The sequence below is a fragment of the Phalacrocorax aristotelis genome, chromosome 12 (assembly GCF_949628215.1).
Source record: "Phalacrocorax aristotelis chromosome 12, bGulAri2.1, whole genome shotgun sequence".
Classification (NCBI taxonomy): Eukaryota; Metazoa; Chordata; class Aves; order Suliformes; family Phalacrocoracidae; genus Phalacrocorax; species Phalacrocorax aristotelis.
Window position 1 is genome coordinate 1,224,217 of NC_134287.1, and position 17,808 is coordinate 1,242,024.

At 56.5% G+C, this 17,808-nt stretch overlaps 1 protein-coding gene across 1 annotated transcript in view; it reads right to left on the reverse strand.

Moving 5' to 3' along the window:
- PSD (pleckstrin and Sec7 domain containing) overlaps positions 1-8,686 on the reverse strand; it is a 37,900-nt gene extending 29,214 nt beyond the window's left edge. The window contains exons 1-4 of the mRNA XM_075107585.1: positions 8,580-8,686; positions 4,778-5,681; positions 4,596-4,698; positions 3,618-4,086 (exon numbers count right to left, since the gene is read on the reverse strand). Coding sequence (XP_074963686.1) covers positions 3,618-4,086; positions 4,596-4,698; positions 4,778-5,554 — 1,349 coding nt within the window. The 5' untranslated portion in view covers positions 5,555-5,681; positions 8,580-8,686. The remainder of the gene's footprint in view (positions 1-3,617; positions 4,087-4,595; positions 4,699-4,777; positions 5,682-8,579) is intronic.
- Positions 8,687-17,808: the final 9,122 nt, after the last annotated feature.

Sequence of the window (17,808 nt, forward strand, 5' to 3'; positions counted from 1 at the left end):
GCACTGGCCAAAGCCAGCAGCGCTTCAGGTGAAGGTCTGCCTGTGGGGACCGTGAGGGTCTGAGTAACTGGGCTTCAGCAGCTGCATCTGAGAGCTGATGGAGGGGAAGGGGCTCACCCTGTTCTCCCCACCTGGTGCTGCAGAACTGTGCCATCCCGGGCGAAGGGGAGAAGAGGGGAAAATCTCTCTCCTCAGGCCCTCAGCGGTTTTCTCTCTGCCAAATGCTCTTGTGATCCTTCAGACCCCTGACTGTCCCAGCCATGCCTCACTGCTCCTGCCTGCATGGGTACGGCAGGCACTGTAGGGGGATCCCAGCTCAGGCCAAAGAAAGTAAGGCCACACAGCACCACCCAGCAGCCCCTTGCTTTATTGCTGTCTGAACAAAGCTCTGGTGCAGACTAGCTCCAGCGGCTCCTTACACTCCAACAGGCTCCTTTGCACGTCTCCTCCAGCCTGGCAGCTGCCTGCTTTTCAGGCTCGGTGTCCAACTCCAACCTGTGCTCAGCCACAGGTGCTCGCCACGGACACTGCAATACCCTGCCAGCTGCCCACACTCCCCTGCCACGTCCTTGCCATCACGCTGAGGTCACGCTGCCCCCAGTCCTCCCCCGCAAGCTGCAGGCGTCTCCCCTCCCTCATCGGCAGGCACCTGCCAGCATCACCCCGAGTGCCCCCTCCCCAGCCCTGCCAGCGGGAGCCTGCAGGATGCAGGAGCATCACCCTGAGCTCTGGCTCTGTGGCCACACTGGGCTCTGGAACAAAGGCTCAGCCTCAGCACAACACATCGGACGCTTGTGGCTACTGAGGCAGGCTAAGCCTGTGCTTAAGCGTTTGATGAAATCAGGGCTGTAACTGTCTTTTAATCCCCAATAAGGCTTGCCCTGCAGCTATTTTTCTCTCCACCAAACAGCCAGCACAAAGGCTCTGGAAAGGCTCCCCAGGTAGCAGATCCAAGGGCGTTCCCAGGGGAGTCTGCTCTGCTTGCAGGAAGAAAAGGCTTTCTGCCTCCTGCCAGCACACCACCCCACCCCACCCCCCCCCCACTCTCCGGGGAGTGGGGCACCCCCAGCAAAGCTTCTTCTCTCTTATCAGCCCAAGACACTGGTGCTGCGAGCCAAGCCGGGCCCGGCTTCCAGCTTAGCCAGCACGTCTGCCGACGCTCAGGGAGGAAGGGAATTGAGCCTGCTCTCACTGACAGGTCTCAGCTCTCTGGGACTAATGGGAATAAAGACAGTAAATGCTTAGACTAGTCATTAGAGTTGGTAGATCTGACTCTAAATATATTCAGGGAGTGGATGTGCTGGAAGAAGACACCATTTCCATGTCTCATTCGATTTGGTGTTGGGTTTTTTATCCCCATGCTCTCTTATTTTGTGGGGGTAAACCACCAAAGGAGATGGTCTTTGGCCAGAATATGAAGGACAACAAGATAGTACCAGGCCAAAATCCCCTTCACAGAGGTGCCAAACCTTTAAGGCTAGATGCTAAATGGTGCTGTGCAAATCAGCATCCGAATGTGCTTCAGTAATTTTGTAGGGCTGGTCCTTCCCAGCTACCAGGCCAGGCCTGGGGTACAGCAGCTCCTGCAGCAGCAGAAAGGTGCCAGCTCTGGGGAGCCCGGGGTGCTTCTTAACCACCCTGCCATCACCCCTCCTGTGAGCAGGCAAAGCAGAAAGCTTGAAGTAGAAAGCATAATACTGGTGACTGGTAAACAGGGAGGAGGACTGCAGCTGCAGAGCTCAGAAACAGTGTGTAAGCAAAAACCCAGGGCTGCGATGCAGGGACTGAAGCTCATGGTTTGAGGCTCATGTTTTTCAAGACACTGCCTGCAGGGTCTGTATCTAACTGGGGAATATGCAGGGGGCTGCAAATCAAGAGAGCCACTGATTTGCAAAGAAGCCATGTAAAAGGAACATAACACCCCTATTTACACATCAGTAATTATACCAGGAGCACCGTCTTTAGGGGCAACAGTGCATTTAAGGACACATCCAAGGTTTCCAGTGCTGTCTGGAGAGCTACAGTAAGGCATCTCAGAGGGCAATAAGTAGGTCTAGGCTTACAGTTTACAGGGCTTGTAGTGGCCTAGTACATATTTGGAAATAAAATAACACTATGCAAGGTAATTGTTACAGTAACTTGAAGAACTTGCTTGCAATGATAACAACTTCACACCTCACTAAAAACTTAAACTTCCATCAGTATTCATTTGGAAAATAAAAAAACACACAAAAAAGGGCTTATTTTCAGCTTTTCTCTAGAACCCAAAGTTTCTGAGGACAGGGTGGGCAGTGTGGAGGAATGTATCCATCCCCTCCACTAGAGATGCAAACTGGACAAACTGGCAGGAGCCCAGCTCCTTGGGACGCACACCCTCCCTCCCCATCAGCCCAGCACCTTCATGCTTCTCCTTCCCAGCACAGGGGCACCACTGGGGGTTATTTTTTCATTATCTTTTCCCACCACTGACATCAAACCTTCCCTTTTCCTTTTCTTCTACCTAAATGCTCCCCACCTGCCTTTTGCACAGTTAGGTGAGTGCATGCTGCTGCGCAGCATCGCAGGCATTTCCCTGGCTTTGCATTTCCCAGGCAAGACTTCTCCCCGCTCCTGCGGGGCACGCGCTGGTGATGCTGAGTCCCCTCATCTCACCCAAGACTCTTTGCCAACACACGTCAGGAGATGCCCCTGGCTGCTGCTGCCTGCACAGGCATCTCCCACCCCTGCCAGGGCCTTTCTCCTCCAGGCAGCTGTCCCACACTGTGCTCTGGAGCTCCTTCCCCTCCTGAAGCCTCCTGGGGCAGGCAGATGATGCCCATCACTCCTCATCGTCAAATCACCACTCCAGAGGACACTCCATGAGCAGACTCTTGTGCCACCAGGCCAAAACACCACCTCCCGTAAGTCCTAACTGCCAATGCCAAGCACAGGGCAGACAGCAGCTCAGATGGCCTTAGTTGCCCACAGGTGGGCAACTGAACGATAACCTTGGTGTCACCCACTCCAGCAGCCTCCCAGCACAGGGTGTTTTACCACACAAGATTAAAACAACACAGAAGACATCAAAAGGCTTTTTCCAGCCCAACACACCCCCAACTCTTTCCCAAACGTGGCAAATACCTACTGAGGCCAAGCCAAAGGGACCGCTCCTGCCAATGAAGCACAGCCATCTGCAGAGGGGAGGGCAGCCCAGCAGCGCCTGCCAGCACACAGCAGCTCCAGGACACGGCCTGGGCTCAGGTGCCCTGATACCGTCACCCCAGTGCCCGGCAGCACCGGGGCAGGACATAATTTACCTGGTGGGACACGCACCCGGAAGCCTCGGCTCAGCTGGGTGACCTGAGCTGCTGGGCTCACCCCAGGGGAGCAGGACCCACGGCACAGCACCTAGGGCTGGATCACCAGCGCTACCCCATGCATCCCACAGGGTGGCAAGGGTCCCCTCCCAGCCCCCACCCCAGTCCCAGCCCCAGCCCAGTGATCCAGGATGCCCACGCATAGCTCAGATGGAGCTACTGTGATTTTTTGCTGACACTCTTTTGGCAGAGCCCATTTTGCCACACAGGGGTAATAATGAGGGCGAGAGGAGCTTTTTGCCCTCACACACAGAGCCTCACCTTTCCCTGTTCTCCTTCCTCGTCGTCTCAAACACCTCATCGTCCTCATTAACCTCCACGTCCCGCAGCCTGTCCTTCAGGCAGCCAGTTCCCGGGGCAGGGGGCTCCTCCGGGGTGCTGTTCCTCCTTCCTGGGGTGCCCTCGAAGCTTGGGTTGCTCTCACTGTCCTTCTGGCTCTCAATCGCCGAATCCACCTCCTCCTTCTCAGCCAGGATATCGTCAATGTTGGTTTCGCGATAGCACCTCAGCGGCACAGTGTCCAGGTCTGTCTCGGAGTACTTCACCGTCCTCCTTATAATCCCAGTCTCACAGGAGCCAGGCTTCTGGTCACCCGGAGGAGACATCTCTATCTCCACCTCCACATGGTTCAGGCTGTGCTCTGGCACCAACCCTGGCAGCTCAGCAGGCAGCGGATGGACGGGCTTCTGGGGGGGCTCAGGCAGAGGAGTGGAGTCAGGGGCAGAGGAGCCTGCAAGGGAGCCCTGAGCGCTCAGAGCTGTGGGGAGCTGCGCTGGGGAGCGCTTCAGAGCCACTCCTGCAGCACCAAACGCACAGCGAGAGCGGTCATACATGTGACCCGCATCTGGGAATGGAGGGGGGAGCCAGAAGGAAAAAGGGTGGGAGAGGCAGAGACAGGGTGCTGTCAGTGCCAGTGCACCCACAACCAGCCCTGAGCCCCCATCTGAACCCTGAAGCCCTTCTGCAGAAGCAGCCAGGGGCTGCCAGGGGTCAGGGCTCTGCATCACCCCCTTTGCACAATGCTTTGCACAGCTGCAGCGGGCTCTGCGGGGAGGTTGGTGCGTGCAGGATCTGGCCCCAGAAGGACACAGACTGGCCAGCCTTGGGGGGATCTCAGCTGTCCAGTGGGCACCGACAAATCCTGAGGGATGGGCAGCCCCAGGGAGAGTCTCGGCAGCAATTCAGACTTGCAAAGGAGAGGTTGGTCTGGCCGAGTGCATCCTCCCCCTGACTTCTTACCTGTCTTTGGGGCATCCAAGGAGCCATAGAAGAATTCCCACTTGGCCCTGGCGATGCGCTGGGCATGGGCCGAGCTCTGCCGGGGGTACGGCCATGCACTGTCCTGCAGAGGGGAGAGTGGTGAGCTGGAGGTGGACCCTTAAGCAGAGCCCGTGCCTAGAATGGGGCACCCCAGCACTTACCTGGGGTCGGGGCTCTGGCTTCAGGGGGCTCCTGGTGAAGGTGGGGAAGTCCTCTGGCAGCCCATTGGTGAGGGAGTGGCAGAGGCAGCCGGTGCCAAGGGTGCAGGGTTCCTTCCCACAGGGTTGCATCCCCACCAAGGTCCTGCCTCTGGCCAGGAGCGGGTCGGATGCAGAGGCCTCCAGCTTCAGCGTGTGCAGGAGCCGCTGCTGGGGCAGGGGTAGGGGCTGGGGGGACTCCACATCCCTGCCAAGCTCCAGGCTGCGGCTGAGGCTGTGGGGGCCGTTGTCCCGGCAGGGCTGGGGGGACGGCAGGCCGCCCAGGGTCCGCACGCTGGCCTTCTCGATGAAGCGGAAGGTGACAACAGAGCTGTGTCCCTCCGGGGCTGTGGGCACCAGTGGGCTGCAGCTGCCCGGGGAGGAGAGCGCTGGGCTGGGCCTGCCCCGCCGCGGCGTGCAGGGGGCCGTCAGCCGCCCCGCGCCCAAGCAGCTCCCGTTGATGAAGGCAGCTGCCTCCGCTGGCTTGCGGGCCAAGGAGCCGGTGCTGTTGTAGAGGCCGAGGGGACATCGACGGACATCGGGGGCCAGGCCCTTGCGCAGGAGGTGGAGGCGGCCAGCGTTGAGGTTGGGGGTGAGGCAGCGTGGGGGGCTGCACCTCCCAGCCTCGGGGCTCCCCCCCACCAGCCAGGGCCTCCGGTCCACCCCGCGGACAAACGGTGGGGATGAGGCAGCGCAGCCCTCCTCGGGGTGGAAGCGGACAGGTCCCCCCGCCTGGGCCATCCCGCCGGAGGAGGGCACAGGGGTGTCAGGTCCAGAGCCTGGCAGGGCAGCACGGGGATGGCGAGGCAGGTTCCTGGCACCCCTGAGATGGTGGCCAGGTCAAGGGGCGATGCATCCTCAGGCAGCCCTGAAACAAGGGCGAGGAGAGCTGGTTAGGGGAGGGAGGACTCAAGAAGGAGTCCGGGGCCATGGGGAGGACAGCCAAAATGTGCCCTGCCCTCATGGCAGGAGAAAGAGATGCTCCAGGTGAGACAGCCCTCTTCACATCCCCTCCTGCCAAAAGAAGCAGGCAAGGTTCATTGTGGGCATCCCACCAGCACCCACTGCGAGGATGCCAGCAGCCCTTCACTCGGTCCCCAGCCACCCTGGGGTGTTTGCTGTCTTCCACTTCCCCCACAGACCAGCACCCTCCAGACATAGCGGGAGAGCACACTATGCACTTTAAAATTAGTTTCATTCATCCTGCTTTAGGCTGAATATATTTACTACCCACAGCCTACTGAAATCACTTCAATAAGGGGAAAAAAATTATATACTGGATCACTGAGACATCCTCCAATTACACTTGCTCAAGGAGTTTAACATGAGCAGCATGGGCAAGAAGCCTCTCTCTTTGGAGGTCAGCCTAGGATTAAAGCGTGTCACACCAACACATGCCGCAGCCACCGTCGGTGGCACAGACAGAGCTGTCAACACCTGCAGATCCAAAAAGCAGTAGTTATGACAATCCTGCCCTGGGGGAATGGAGCACGCATGCCCTGCACACAGCTTGCCCAGGGGTAAGACCAGCCAACCCAACACAGCAGGGCCATTGGCTGCAGGGGAAGGCAGAACCTGAAGCCCCCATCGGCACCGCTGGCATAGCTGCTGACGGTTTTCTTTCTCCCAGCAGAGCTAAAACTTGTACTCATCCTTCCCCGAGTTTCTCCGAAATCCTGGTGTGCACAGAAGACTTTGCCTTGGCTGCTTTTGCCTTCTGACAGATGACAGGATACTAAGTCCCTCGCTTAGTCCCTCATCATTTAAAAGTGAGAAACCAAATGCCAGTTGCAAATGAAGAATAGCACGATTTCTTCTCTCTCTTTCCAAGTACAAACCAGACAGGATCAAACTCCTGAAGGATGTGGGGCTGGATTTTCAATGGTGTTTAGGCTCCAGAGATGCAGAGACATAACTCTTAATAAAATAGCCCAAATCACCCCTGCGGGGCAGGCGCCCACCTATCTGCACTATCACACTGCTAAAAAATCTGGCTCCTGCTGAGCAGCAGCAATCTGTAATTCACTCACCGCAAAAAAACGCTCTCCTGTTTAACATGTCAGTTAGTGTTTTTACAATCTTTCTCCCCATTATGGTTGTGTTCACATTCAAGGTTGCTGAAGTTAACCGATAAATAATAAAGACTTGGGGTTTATATATTTCAAATGAAACTCCACTTTTTAATCTCAACGCAGACTGACACACACGCCAAGGAAAAAAGTTATCACTAGAGAAGTTCTGGCATTCACTGTAACATAACAAATCTATAAAAAACAGCCTATCTCAATACATGTGAGTTATTGCTAAAATAAATAAGATAAGCACAGCACGTCCTCCTGGTTATCCAAGGAGAATTATCAAATTCAGAGTAAAGGCCATGCCTGCCTACAAGCCACCAAAGCCGGATGGCTCCACCATCCAGCGCAGCGAGCTCTTCTTTAATACTGAAAGGTAAAAAGCACGAATGAAACAGAGATCAAAAAAATAAATGATGGAGCTAAGGCTTCCTGCTTGCTGATTTAAACTGTGAATTAAACTGGTGCTCTTTAAATCACTGTGATGAATGGGTTGGGCTGTAAGGCACCAGTTGGGCTGGAGGGAGCCTTGCTGGCCCTGCTGCCTGCAGGCAGGAGAAGTCTTGCAAAGGAAAGCTTACAGGGAGCCTGCCCGGGCAGCCCAGGGCACGATTTCAAAGAGAAAAAGCTGGGGAGCTGCAGTGTGATAGCTGGGAGCTGTGTGTCAGCGGGGGATTTCATTTGTTCAATAAAACCTCTCATACATACAAGAAACTTGCTCCTCCTGGCTGTCCCTTCTTAGCAGTTGAGGGGATGTCCAGGGTTTTTTTTCCCGGCCCTTGCTTTGAGCTGTACCCAGTGCAACAGGGGATGGTTACATCCCCCTGCACAGACGCTTGCGGGGGGATGCGGGGTGAAGGCAGCAGACGGCAGGAACCGCTTACGCTGCGGGGGAAGAGCACACCCACGCCTGGGGTGCGGGGGGACAACGCGCAGGAGCTGGGGGTGGTGCAAGAGGAACGGGACATGAATGCAATGGGAGGGATGCAAGAGGTGCAGGGCTGGGGGCTGAATTTGCACGGTGGGCAGTATCTGTGTGCCGGGCACGGTACCGCCGCCAGCCCCGGTGCCAGGGGATGGGGGAAACCAGTCTGTGGGAGTGGGGCCCTCTGACAGAGCTGGGGCAGGGTGGCCCCAGGAGGTGCCTCTGCCACTCTGCAGGGACACGAGGGGGGTTTCGGGGTGCGTTGGTGACCAAGGAAGGGTGCCCGGCGGCCCTAGGGCTGTGGGACGCGTTCGTGACTCCTTCCCGAAGGGATGTCAGTGGACGTGGCCACTCTCCGAGATGGGGCTGAGCCTGCCCTTCCCTCCCCGGCCCCCCCAGCCCGGCCTCCCCCGCCCGGCACCTCCCGTCCCGGCGGGATCAGCCCTGAGTGGATGTGACATCCATCCGGATGAGGCGGGAGCCCCCCCGGCCTGGGGGGCCGGCGGAGCCCCCCACTCCCCCAGCGGAGCCGCCCGCCGCGCCCCGGTCGGGCTCCCCCCGCCTGGGCAGGGGCCCCGCGCCCCTTCCCCCGCACCTGCCCCGGCCCCGCCGAGCGCCCACCGGTGCCACCGCAGCCTGGTGCCGCCGCCCGCCGCTCATCGCCGCCGGGAGGGCTCAGAGCCGCCCCGGCCCCCGCAACAACTGCCGCAAGTTTCCCCGCTCCGGCCTCCCCCCGCCGCGCCCCACTCCCCTCCCCGCACCTTACCGGCAGTGCCGCCGCCGCATCCCGCTGCTCCGCGCTGCCGCGGGCACGGACCGACGCGGTGCGGTGCGGTGCCACCGGCCCCAGCCCGCCGCTCCCTGCCGCGCTAATCCCGGCCCGGGCCTGTCACTCCTCCCCACTGACAGCCCGGGCAGCCAATGGGAAACCCTCGCCGGGGGCCGCGCCCCGCCCCGCGGCACCGGCACACGCGAGGCGAGGGGCGGCCGGGCGCACTCCGGCCCCGGGGTGCGCGTGCCCCTGTCCCCGTCCCGCTGTAGCACCGCACACGTTCCTGTGTCCCGGTGTGCACATCACCATGCGTGGCGTGTCCCCGCTGCATGTTCCTGCGTGACTGTGGGCACGTGTCCTCATGCATGAGCTGCATGGCCCTGCATGCTGCGCCCCGGGCCGCAGAGCACAGCATGCCCCCATGCCCCACCACCGCGTGGAGACATCCAGGACAAGGCAACAAAACCTGCTGTGTCCTGGGACACCAGCCACCCCCAGCAAACTGCTGACCCTTGCCCTGGGGAGCAGAGCCCATGCTGGGGACTCATCTCTCGCGGGGAGGGGGGGGGGGCTGTCTCACCCCAAGCACACCACAGCACACAGGTACCACAGTGTCCCAGGCCACCAGGGGTCCAACACTGCTGTGTCACCAGCCACCCAAAGGATGGGGAATGCCACCCCAGTCTCAGGAAACCACTTCAAGCTACAAGGGGAAAAAACCTTCATCCTTTGCATCCCACCCAGGGGCTCTGCCAGCACTGGAGGCAGGTGGGAGCAGAGCCGGTATGGGGCAGCCGGGTGCCAAGGCAAGAGATGCTGTGGCAGCGCCACCAGCCGCTGTGCTGCCCACAGCAGCCACTGGGGCTGGCAGCCAGCGCTCCCTGCCCGTCCAGGCTGCCAGATCGATTTGCTATTAAACAGCACTTTATTACCCAGCCCAGCAATTGTTATTAAATGCGTGCAAGAGGAGAGGCACAGGGGAGCTGGGGCCTTACATGCACACCATGCCTGCAAGAGGAGTCTGGGGAGAGCTGCCCCTCCTTGCTGCTTTCCCCACCTGCAGTGAGCCCAGCTCCATGCCTGCTCATCCTCACTGTCACCCAGAAAGTATGTCCCCTTCTCCCCTCCCAGGCACAGCGATGTGGGGAGAAAGCAGAAGGCTCAGCAGGCTCTCCTCATATTTAATGCATTGAAGCACTGCCATTTTCTCTCCCCTTCTCCAGGCTCCTGCCTGCACAGGGACCCTCTCCCCCACGCTGGGGACAGCAGGTCCCTGAGCTGCCTCGCACACAAGCCAGCTTTCCCAGCAGACTCTGAGAAGCTCAGCTAATTAGGGGCCTCACTACTGCAGGATCAACGACCTGATTCCTTCAGCAGCTTCTTGATGGCAAAAGGGTGGGGAGCAGGAAGGCTTTTCTCTAAGCCACAGCCAGAACAACAAATTTAACCAAGTGGAAGAGCTCAGAGCTTTCCCAGTGTGTCCATACCAGGACAAGGCATGTCTGCACCTTCCCAGCACCTGCAGGCAGCCCCGTGGAGAGCTGCAAGGGGCAGGGGAGAGGTCTTCTCCTGCCACCCTGGCCGGAGATCCGGCCATCTACAGAAAACACATTTACTTCCAAACCACATGTGTTTCCCCCACAGTAGCTGTTGCTTTCCCTACCCCTCTCCGCTCCGTATCCCACTCACCTTCCAGCTGCCCTGTAACTCCTGAAGGATATGTGCCCACATCCGTGGGTTGGGCCAGCACTGACATAAGCCTGGCTGGATCAGGATTTAGCTCCCAAAGCCCATCCCTGCTGTGAGTCCCTCCCCAGCTGATGAGGGGCAGGAAGGAGCAGGGGACCTCTCTGGCAGGTGACAGAGAAGCAGCCAGGTGGAGTCTCCCATGCTCTACCCCACAGCTCCAACCCAGTGGGGGTTTCTCTACAGTGCCAGGAGTGCCGTGCACTAGGAAGCCCTCTTTACTGTCACTTGGTCACTTCAGCACCTCCAGTCTTTGCCTGCAGGTGCCACATCCTTCCTGCATGAGAGTCCACCCAGTTCCATGTCATCCCTTTCAGCCTCCTGGTCTCCACCAGCCGCAGGCAGCTTCCAGTTTTCTTTCTAACTATAGCCAGCATTGCCCTTGCTCATCTTGACAAGCCTGCAACACCACTTCCTCCCAAGGCTGTGGGTGTCACCAGGGCAGCACAATGAGGAACTTCTTGCTTGGAAGTTATGTTGTATGTCATATTGTCCTGGCAGCTGTACATATCCAGATGACATTTGGATGGGGAGTGGTAGGCAAGGGCTCCTTCCCCAGTGAGCTCCAGTAGTCACACACTGCTGATCGGCAGCCTGTCCTGAGGCCCACAGACTGCACCTGGTGGTCTCTAGAAAGACATATGCACAGCTGGACCATGCAGGTGCAGCGCCTGGTGGCAAGCACCAAGGTTTCCAAGCCTGGCTCTGCAGTGAGTATCTGCATGACTTCTTGGCCCTTGCAACACATTTGCTCCCCAAAGCAAGTGGATGCAGGACAAGGGCAGCGGCATCCTCGCATTTGCTTCCCACTGAGTGGTCCCTGAGCCCTCTTGGCTACCAGTTCTTGCAGACATACAGACACTGCTTTCCTTCTCCTGGCACAACCACTCATGGCCCGACAGCTTCTCCTGCAGCTGCACTTGGAGGAAACACCCTGGTGCACCTCTGGGCTGCTCCCCCAAGCACAGGGAGAGTTGTCAGAGCCATTTCCTTCTGCACAGCCTGTGCTTCAGGCACTGCAAAGGGCACAAGGGCCATACTCTGACACCCTGCTGCCAAAATCAGTGGGGCTGTGCTTTGGCCTCAGGGCACAGCATAGTCCTGCAGGTGTGGGCAGTCGCTCTGTCAGCAGGTGGGTGTTCCTCACCCAACTTACTGGAAGCACCATGTAAATAGCAACTCAATTTCCGCAGGAGATGATAGGTGCCAGTTAGGGCAAGGGAAGCTGAACTCCCCTCATCTCTGCATTGAGGGCTCTGGGGCAACCGATTAGGTTGCATGTGTTTCTTCAGGGCCTAGACTTAACTACATGCCTCTAATTAATGCCTTTGACCTCCAGTGCCAACACCCAACCACATCTTAGCTATGTATTAAAAAAAGCCAGCAGTATAAGCCAAGTCTCTAAAGGGCTGATGCATTTACCTGTTATTCCACCAGGCTGGTGGTTAAGGATAAATGGTGAAAATACCCTTCCTTGACAGCCTGTTATACTAATGCTGCTTTACAGCTTACTCAGGGCAAAAAGGCAGCACTGGAGAAGCTGCCTGGCCCCCTGCCCAAACCTCAGGCTTCTGCCCAGACCTGGATCAGGGGAGAGCACACCCATGCTGTCCTGTGCCTCTTGCAGCTCCCTGGCATGGGGCGGGCACATGGGCCCACAGCAGCATTTTTCAGGGCGAACGGCACGCTGGAAGAGGAGGCAGACTTCAAAACATCTTACCAGAGAGATGAGCCCGTGCAGACTACAGTCTATGCGAGGGACAGCTGCCACCTGCCCGACTGCCAGTGTCCTCCCCAGTGTCCCAGCTCCCTCCTGCAGGAGGGACACAGGCTTGGAAGAAGCGCAGGGAGGATGCAGTAAAAGCTGTATGCTGGGCCTCAAAGTGAGCTGTAACAAAATATTTCTGTAATGCCCCAGGAACACCTGCTGCTCCAGAAATCCCCTGAGCCTGTCCCAGCCCTGGGCAGCACCAGCGCAGCAAGCAGTCTTCCCCCTGCACCTGCATCGCTCAGTCAGGATGAAGGCAAAAATGCCAGCGTGGTAAAACCTGTCCTGGGGACGTGGGAGGTGGGGCCTCAGTGCAGCTTGAGCCATAAATAATCTCCCTACACAGCAGTTAGGGGAACAATTGTGTGGGAGTATCTTTTGGTAAAAAGATACTCAGGGAAAAGATGGTCTTGAAGGAAAGCAGTGGGGAGATTTCTGACCGGTGGGGTGTGCTCTGTGTTGAGGACAGAGCTTCCTGGGTGCCAGCAGGTCACTCAGACCCCACTGCAGTGAGTCACTGCACTGAAGAGAAATTTAGTCTGAAACCGCCCAAATCACCAATTCTCTGGTGTGGCCTTCAGGACACAGCTTGTGCTGCAGCGCAGATCTTTAGATCTGCTCTCCAGCTAATCTCTGCAACAGGAAGATATGATCCCTTCCCCCACCTTCAGCCTCAAGACACACATGGGGAAAGGTACAAGGAGGAGTAAGAGCAATGAATACAGGAAGTATCTTATGTGGAAGAGAGACCAGAAGCCCCAGGCACACAGCCTGGTCCAGCACAGGGAGGATGTGGTCACATACAGAATAGTATAAAAGATGTGGAAACCCTAGAGGGTCAGTTAAGGAGGAGTAATTACAAGCACAGTGAGAAAACTGAGCAAAACCTGACAACGTGGAGGTTTGTGAAGACACATGCAAAGGACACACTGAAAGCTTGGGAAGAGTGGATTTATGAGGGAGATGCTGCAGAACAGCCCTGCATTCGGGTGTAGCTAGGAGGTCCTCATGCATGTTCCTCTTCCAACTCTGATTTGCACAGCTTGTCCTTGCTTTACTTCTACTTATTTTTTTTTTTAGCCCTGACTGTATCATCAGATTCTCTTCTCAAAAACAGAAAGGGGAAGGTGGCATGTATAGGGAAGAGTTCAACGGAAGGCACAGGTTCTCATTTCACCAGCTTAAGAGTGGCTCCTGGTGGCACTGTGCAATCTCAGCACTCACTAAGAGCAGAGTTTGCCCTGTGAGCTCAACACCTTCTGTCATGCAACCAAGAAGTCCAGCTGTGGTCCCCTCCAACCCCAAGAGCGATGGAGGGTGTCAGAGTTATCCTGCAGCCAGAGAGAACATAGAGGCAGATCCTTTGAAAGATCCTGGCGAGAGTCCAAGGGAAAACAGCATTGAGAGGTTTTACCCAACTTCTGGGGTACTGCACGCAGCCATATCTCACATCTTAAGGTGGTAACATTGCAGAGTTACGGGTGTGCTTGAAATGACCTTGCCTCTTGCCCCACTTGAGACTAGTGGAAAACTGTAAAGGACACGTCCCCCAGATCATTGCCAGGCTAAAGGTATTTAGCCAGCAAGGTGCCAAGCCATCACACGAGGAGATAAGGACAACAGGTTAGGGTTGGCTTGGCACCATACCAGTCTCCTAAGGATAAGTCATACCCTCCCACAGCACCAGCCTCCAGGGACCCCAGCAGGCTTGAGGAAACCCAGCCAACCTCTTAATTCACCTTCGACATGGCAATAGCGTGGAAAGAACTGCATTTTCAATGCAAGGGGAAAGTCAATGGTCACAGGTGGGGGAGACTCGCCCAAGATCAGCCAGCAAATTTAGGAGCACCTCTGATAGCCAAAGCCTGGGTTCCTGACTCAAGGTCGGCTCTTCAAACAACAAGGCTCCCTCCTTTCTGGCCCCAATTCCCTAAACCTCACCCCTGCTTTCCAAAAGATGAGGTCAAGACCAAACTGCTCCTCTAGACTCTCCAAATGTACAGCTAGGCACCTCACAGCAGTGGAGCTGGCTGAAGTCTCTGCTCACTTCAGGGAGACATTCAGGAGGATGAAGACGGCAGCAGGACCAGACCCGAGGCCGTGCCCTGGCCCCAAGAGCAGCCAGCACCATATGTTTCTAAGGAAGATGCAAGAAAGCTGCAGCAGCAGTTGTGAGCTAATCTGCTTCCTCCCTGCCAGGGCTCAGCCTGGTCTCTCGTCACTATGGATCCGCTCAAGGCCTGACGCAGGAGCCCTGCTTTCCCTCAGAGGACGTCAGTGTTCACCAAGATAACTGCAGAGCCATGGGACTGAGCAGTGTTCCTGCTCCTTGAAGGGACCTGTGGTCGGCCCCATACAACACTTCCCCAGTTGCCCTGTGAGCACCACAGGTGTCACAGCCCAGCACTGCTTCTGGGAACAGGCAGATTCAGAGGCGCTTGGTCCAAAACAACATCTTATGAGGGGACAAAACAGAATAAATGGGCATGTGCCTGGTGAGTCATGACAGATGCAGTTCTCCCTTGAAAGGGAAGCACCTCCAAGGCTAAGCTCATTGATCTTGCAAAGGGCACCCTCTAAGCCAGGAGCTGGGACTGCCTGAAGGACGGCAGGCACACACCGTGCCATGGAGCTCACAGGACATGCACTGAAGCCAGGCCAGCTGGGTTCACTTAAGTGCTTGTCAGCTCCATTTAGCCACTCTCACAACCCATCTTCACCAGGCTCATCCCTGAGCATATAGCACTTACAGACACCAGTAGACCTGCATATGAACAGGAACACAGCCCTTTCTATTTCCTTTTAGAAGATAAATTAAGAGAATCAGTTGATCTTACAGGAGTAGTTGCGATAATTTTTCCCACATCCTGTTTAAAATCTAGAAACTGGCAGTTATCCAAGCTTATAGCAGGAAGGTCTTTGCCCAAGGTCTGCCCTCATCCTACTGCTTGACTAGCAAGGTCTTAAGGGGCCTCCCCTGACATCAGGACTGACTCAGGAAGCTATTTTGGCAGACCAGTTTGCCATATTAAGGCTCAACTAGAAACACACAACTAACTGAAACTCAGAAAGGAAGCTTACAGGCACCTCTTGAGAAAAATGCAGACCTACCTTAGGCAAAGCATATACTACTAGAAAGGCAGAAACTTGCTCTTGACTGAGATACCAAAGCAGAACAAAGCTCTGGTCCTTCAAGTTGTCCCTTCATTGCTAAGCTGCAGTGGATAACACCACCCAAGCCTGCACTACAGTGCTGTACAGCCATACCACAGCCACTCTGCGTATACGAAAACATTACAGACATGAGCACAAGAAGGGTACTGGTTCAGGACCCTTACCATTGGTGCAGTCCTAGGTTGCTAGCTCCACTGGACATCCTGACGGCGTAAAGCTGTGTCTCAGTATACACCCCTACAGTGCAGTAACAGGCTCTGATGCTCTCTCTGCAACCAAACTGTAGAGAAGAAAGAGAATAGTCTAAGTATTTCACAGTTAGGAACTGGCCATGACTCCCAGTACACAGCATATACATCTCAGTGGCCATAATCTCAAACTCACCTGCTAACTCCCACACAGACCAACAGCTTCTCAGGGCCCTGAGGGCACTAATAAACTTTAGTGGCCCTAACCAGCCTCACCTGGAGCGCCTCCACCACTCCTGCCCATAGGGCCCAGGGACTCTAAGCTCAGCCTGGGTCTCTTATTTTTACTTGCGTAATGCTCTGGTGCTGTAAATCAGTCTCTAGCTTAGCTTAGTTGTTCTTATGCTAGACTATGGGCTCCGTTGATCTGAATGCTCCCCTGTGGGTTGATGTTCTGACTGGACCTCAGCCCTGCCCCACCCACCACCATGGCCTTGCCTGTTGATCACAGGGCTGTGTCTGACCCTGGTTGCCCTCACCGGGCACTGGCCAGGTGTTGAGTGCCTGGTCTCTGCCTGGTGAGACCCCTGCCCTTTCAGGAGCAGCCACCCTTGCTGTGCCCTGACATAGCTGGCATGTTCACCCTGCTCTTCCCCATCTTGCTTGCACTCCCTTAAATGCTGAGACAGCAAACTTAGGACTGCACTAAGCTTAGGGGCTGAAGAGGTTTGTCAGAGCAAACACCCCACACCATCCGCTGTGGTGTTGTGTTAGGGAACCTGTTTTCAGGCTGTGGGGTCTGAAAGCCGTTCATTGCTTCCCAGGGCAATGCTGACCCTGAGGGCTGCAACTGGAAGAGAGCCAGCGCTGCCTGAGAGGCTGCAGCACCCCAGTCCTGGCACAGCGACTGCTGCCCTGCAAGCAGGCAGGAGTGAGCTGTATTAGGTGAGATTCCTGAACGGTCCCATGAGTAGCTCAGCGGAGATGGCCCTGCACTAACCAGCTCTTGTTGTTGGCACTGGATATCAAAGGTAGGAGAGTCTTCACCTTCTCCATAGTCAGGGCCAAACTTTTGCAGCCACAAACCAGGAGAAGATTGGGTTGCAACAGAGGCCAAACAAACACAGCTGGGTCTCACTTCTGCCTCTGCTGTACCAGTGCCTCCCAAGCTCCCTGTGGTACCCAGAATCTATCTGGGCTGACTCTCAGCCCTGCTCCGAGCCCTGCTCCGAGTAAGCTCCTGGGGAAGTGACTCAGTCAGCCCAGCTGGATCAGATGAAATGAAAAACATAAACAGACATTGGTGTGGAAGCAAAGCAGGTCCCACTTGCCAGCCCAGCACATGTGTTTCTCTTGAAGGATAACAAGCAATCCACAAGACAGCTTCTCTGAGCAAGGACTTGACACAAGCTGGGGGCTCCCAGCCAGGTCTGTTTTGGCACAGAAACCCTTAATTGAAGTCCCACTGTAACTGAGTGTTGTGCTCCCTTGCTCACTGGTGCTCCCTTACCTCCTATCTAGACCAAGACCACTATTTCAGAAAGACTCCTTCTAGCCAGATCCAGAGTCATCCACTTACAGGAACAACACTAAGGGACTCCCTGCCAGAGGCCACACTTCCAGTTCACAGCAGGAACCAGGAGCAGGGTGAGCACAAGGCTGAAACCTTCTGAGGGCAAAATGAACCCTCCTGGTCTAGAATCAGGGTCAGTCCCCCCAGAGCTTTCTGCGCCCCCACTGCAGGGGAAGGAAGGGCTGTCCCAGGCCATGGTTGGGGGCGTTCTCAGCTCCTTTAGAAAATTGAAAATCCCTGCCTCATTTGTCCTTCTATAAATGAGAAAAGCACTGTGCTAACTCAGGGAGCCACTGGGACCCTCAAGGGGTGGGTGCCACATGTCCGGGGCAGCCAGGTAGCGTGGGTAGCTACCCCCAGAGAACAGGCACTGGGGTAAGATGATCTTTCCCTAAACCAGCCTCCACTTTGGGAGGGAATGAGCAGGCTGGGGTGCATAGGCAGGTCATTGCTTTCCAAGGAACCTGGGACTTGTTCCAGGGAATCTGGGACTCGTTCACTGTGTGTGGGCCTCGCTCTTTTGCCAGGTGGGTCTTTTTATAGAGCCTGTTGCCAACAGCGATCAGCAGCTTGACGCTGCCTGAGGCGGCGGGGCTCAGATCCGAGCCAGGGCCGGGATCGCCCGTCCAGGGCCAGCTCTGAGGTGTGCGTCAGTTGGCGTGCCGGATCAGCGGGTGTCCCTGCCCCGCGAACCGGCGGCGGGGCGGCGGCAGAGCCTCTTTCTGCGGGAGCCCTGCAGGCAGTCGTTATGGCAACTGCACCGGCAGGACCCCG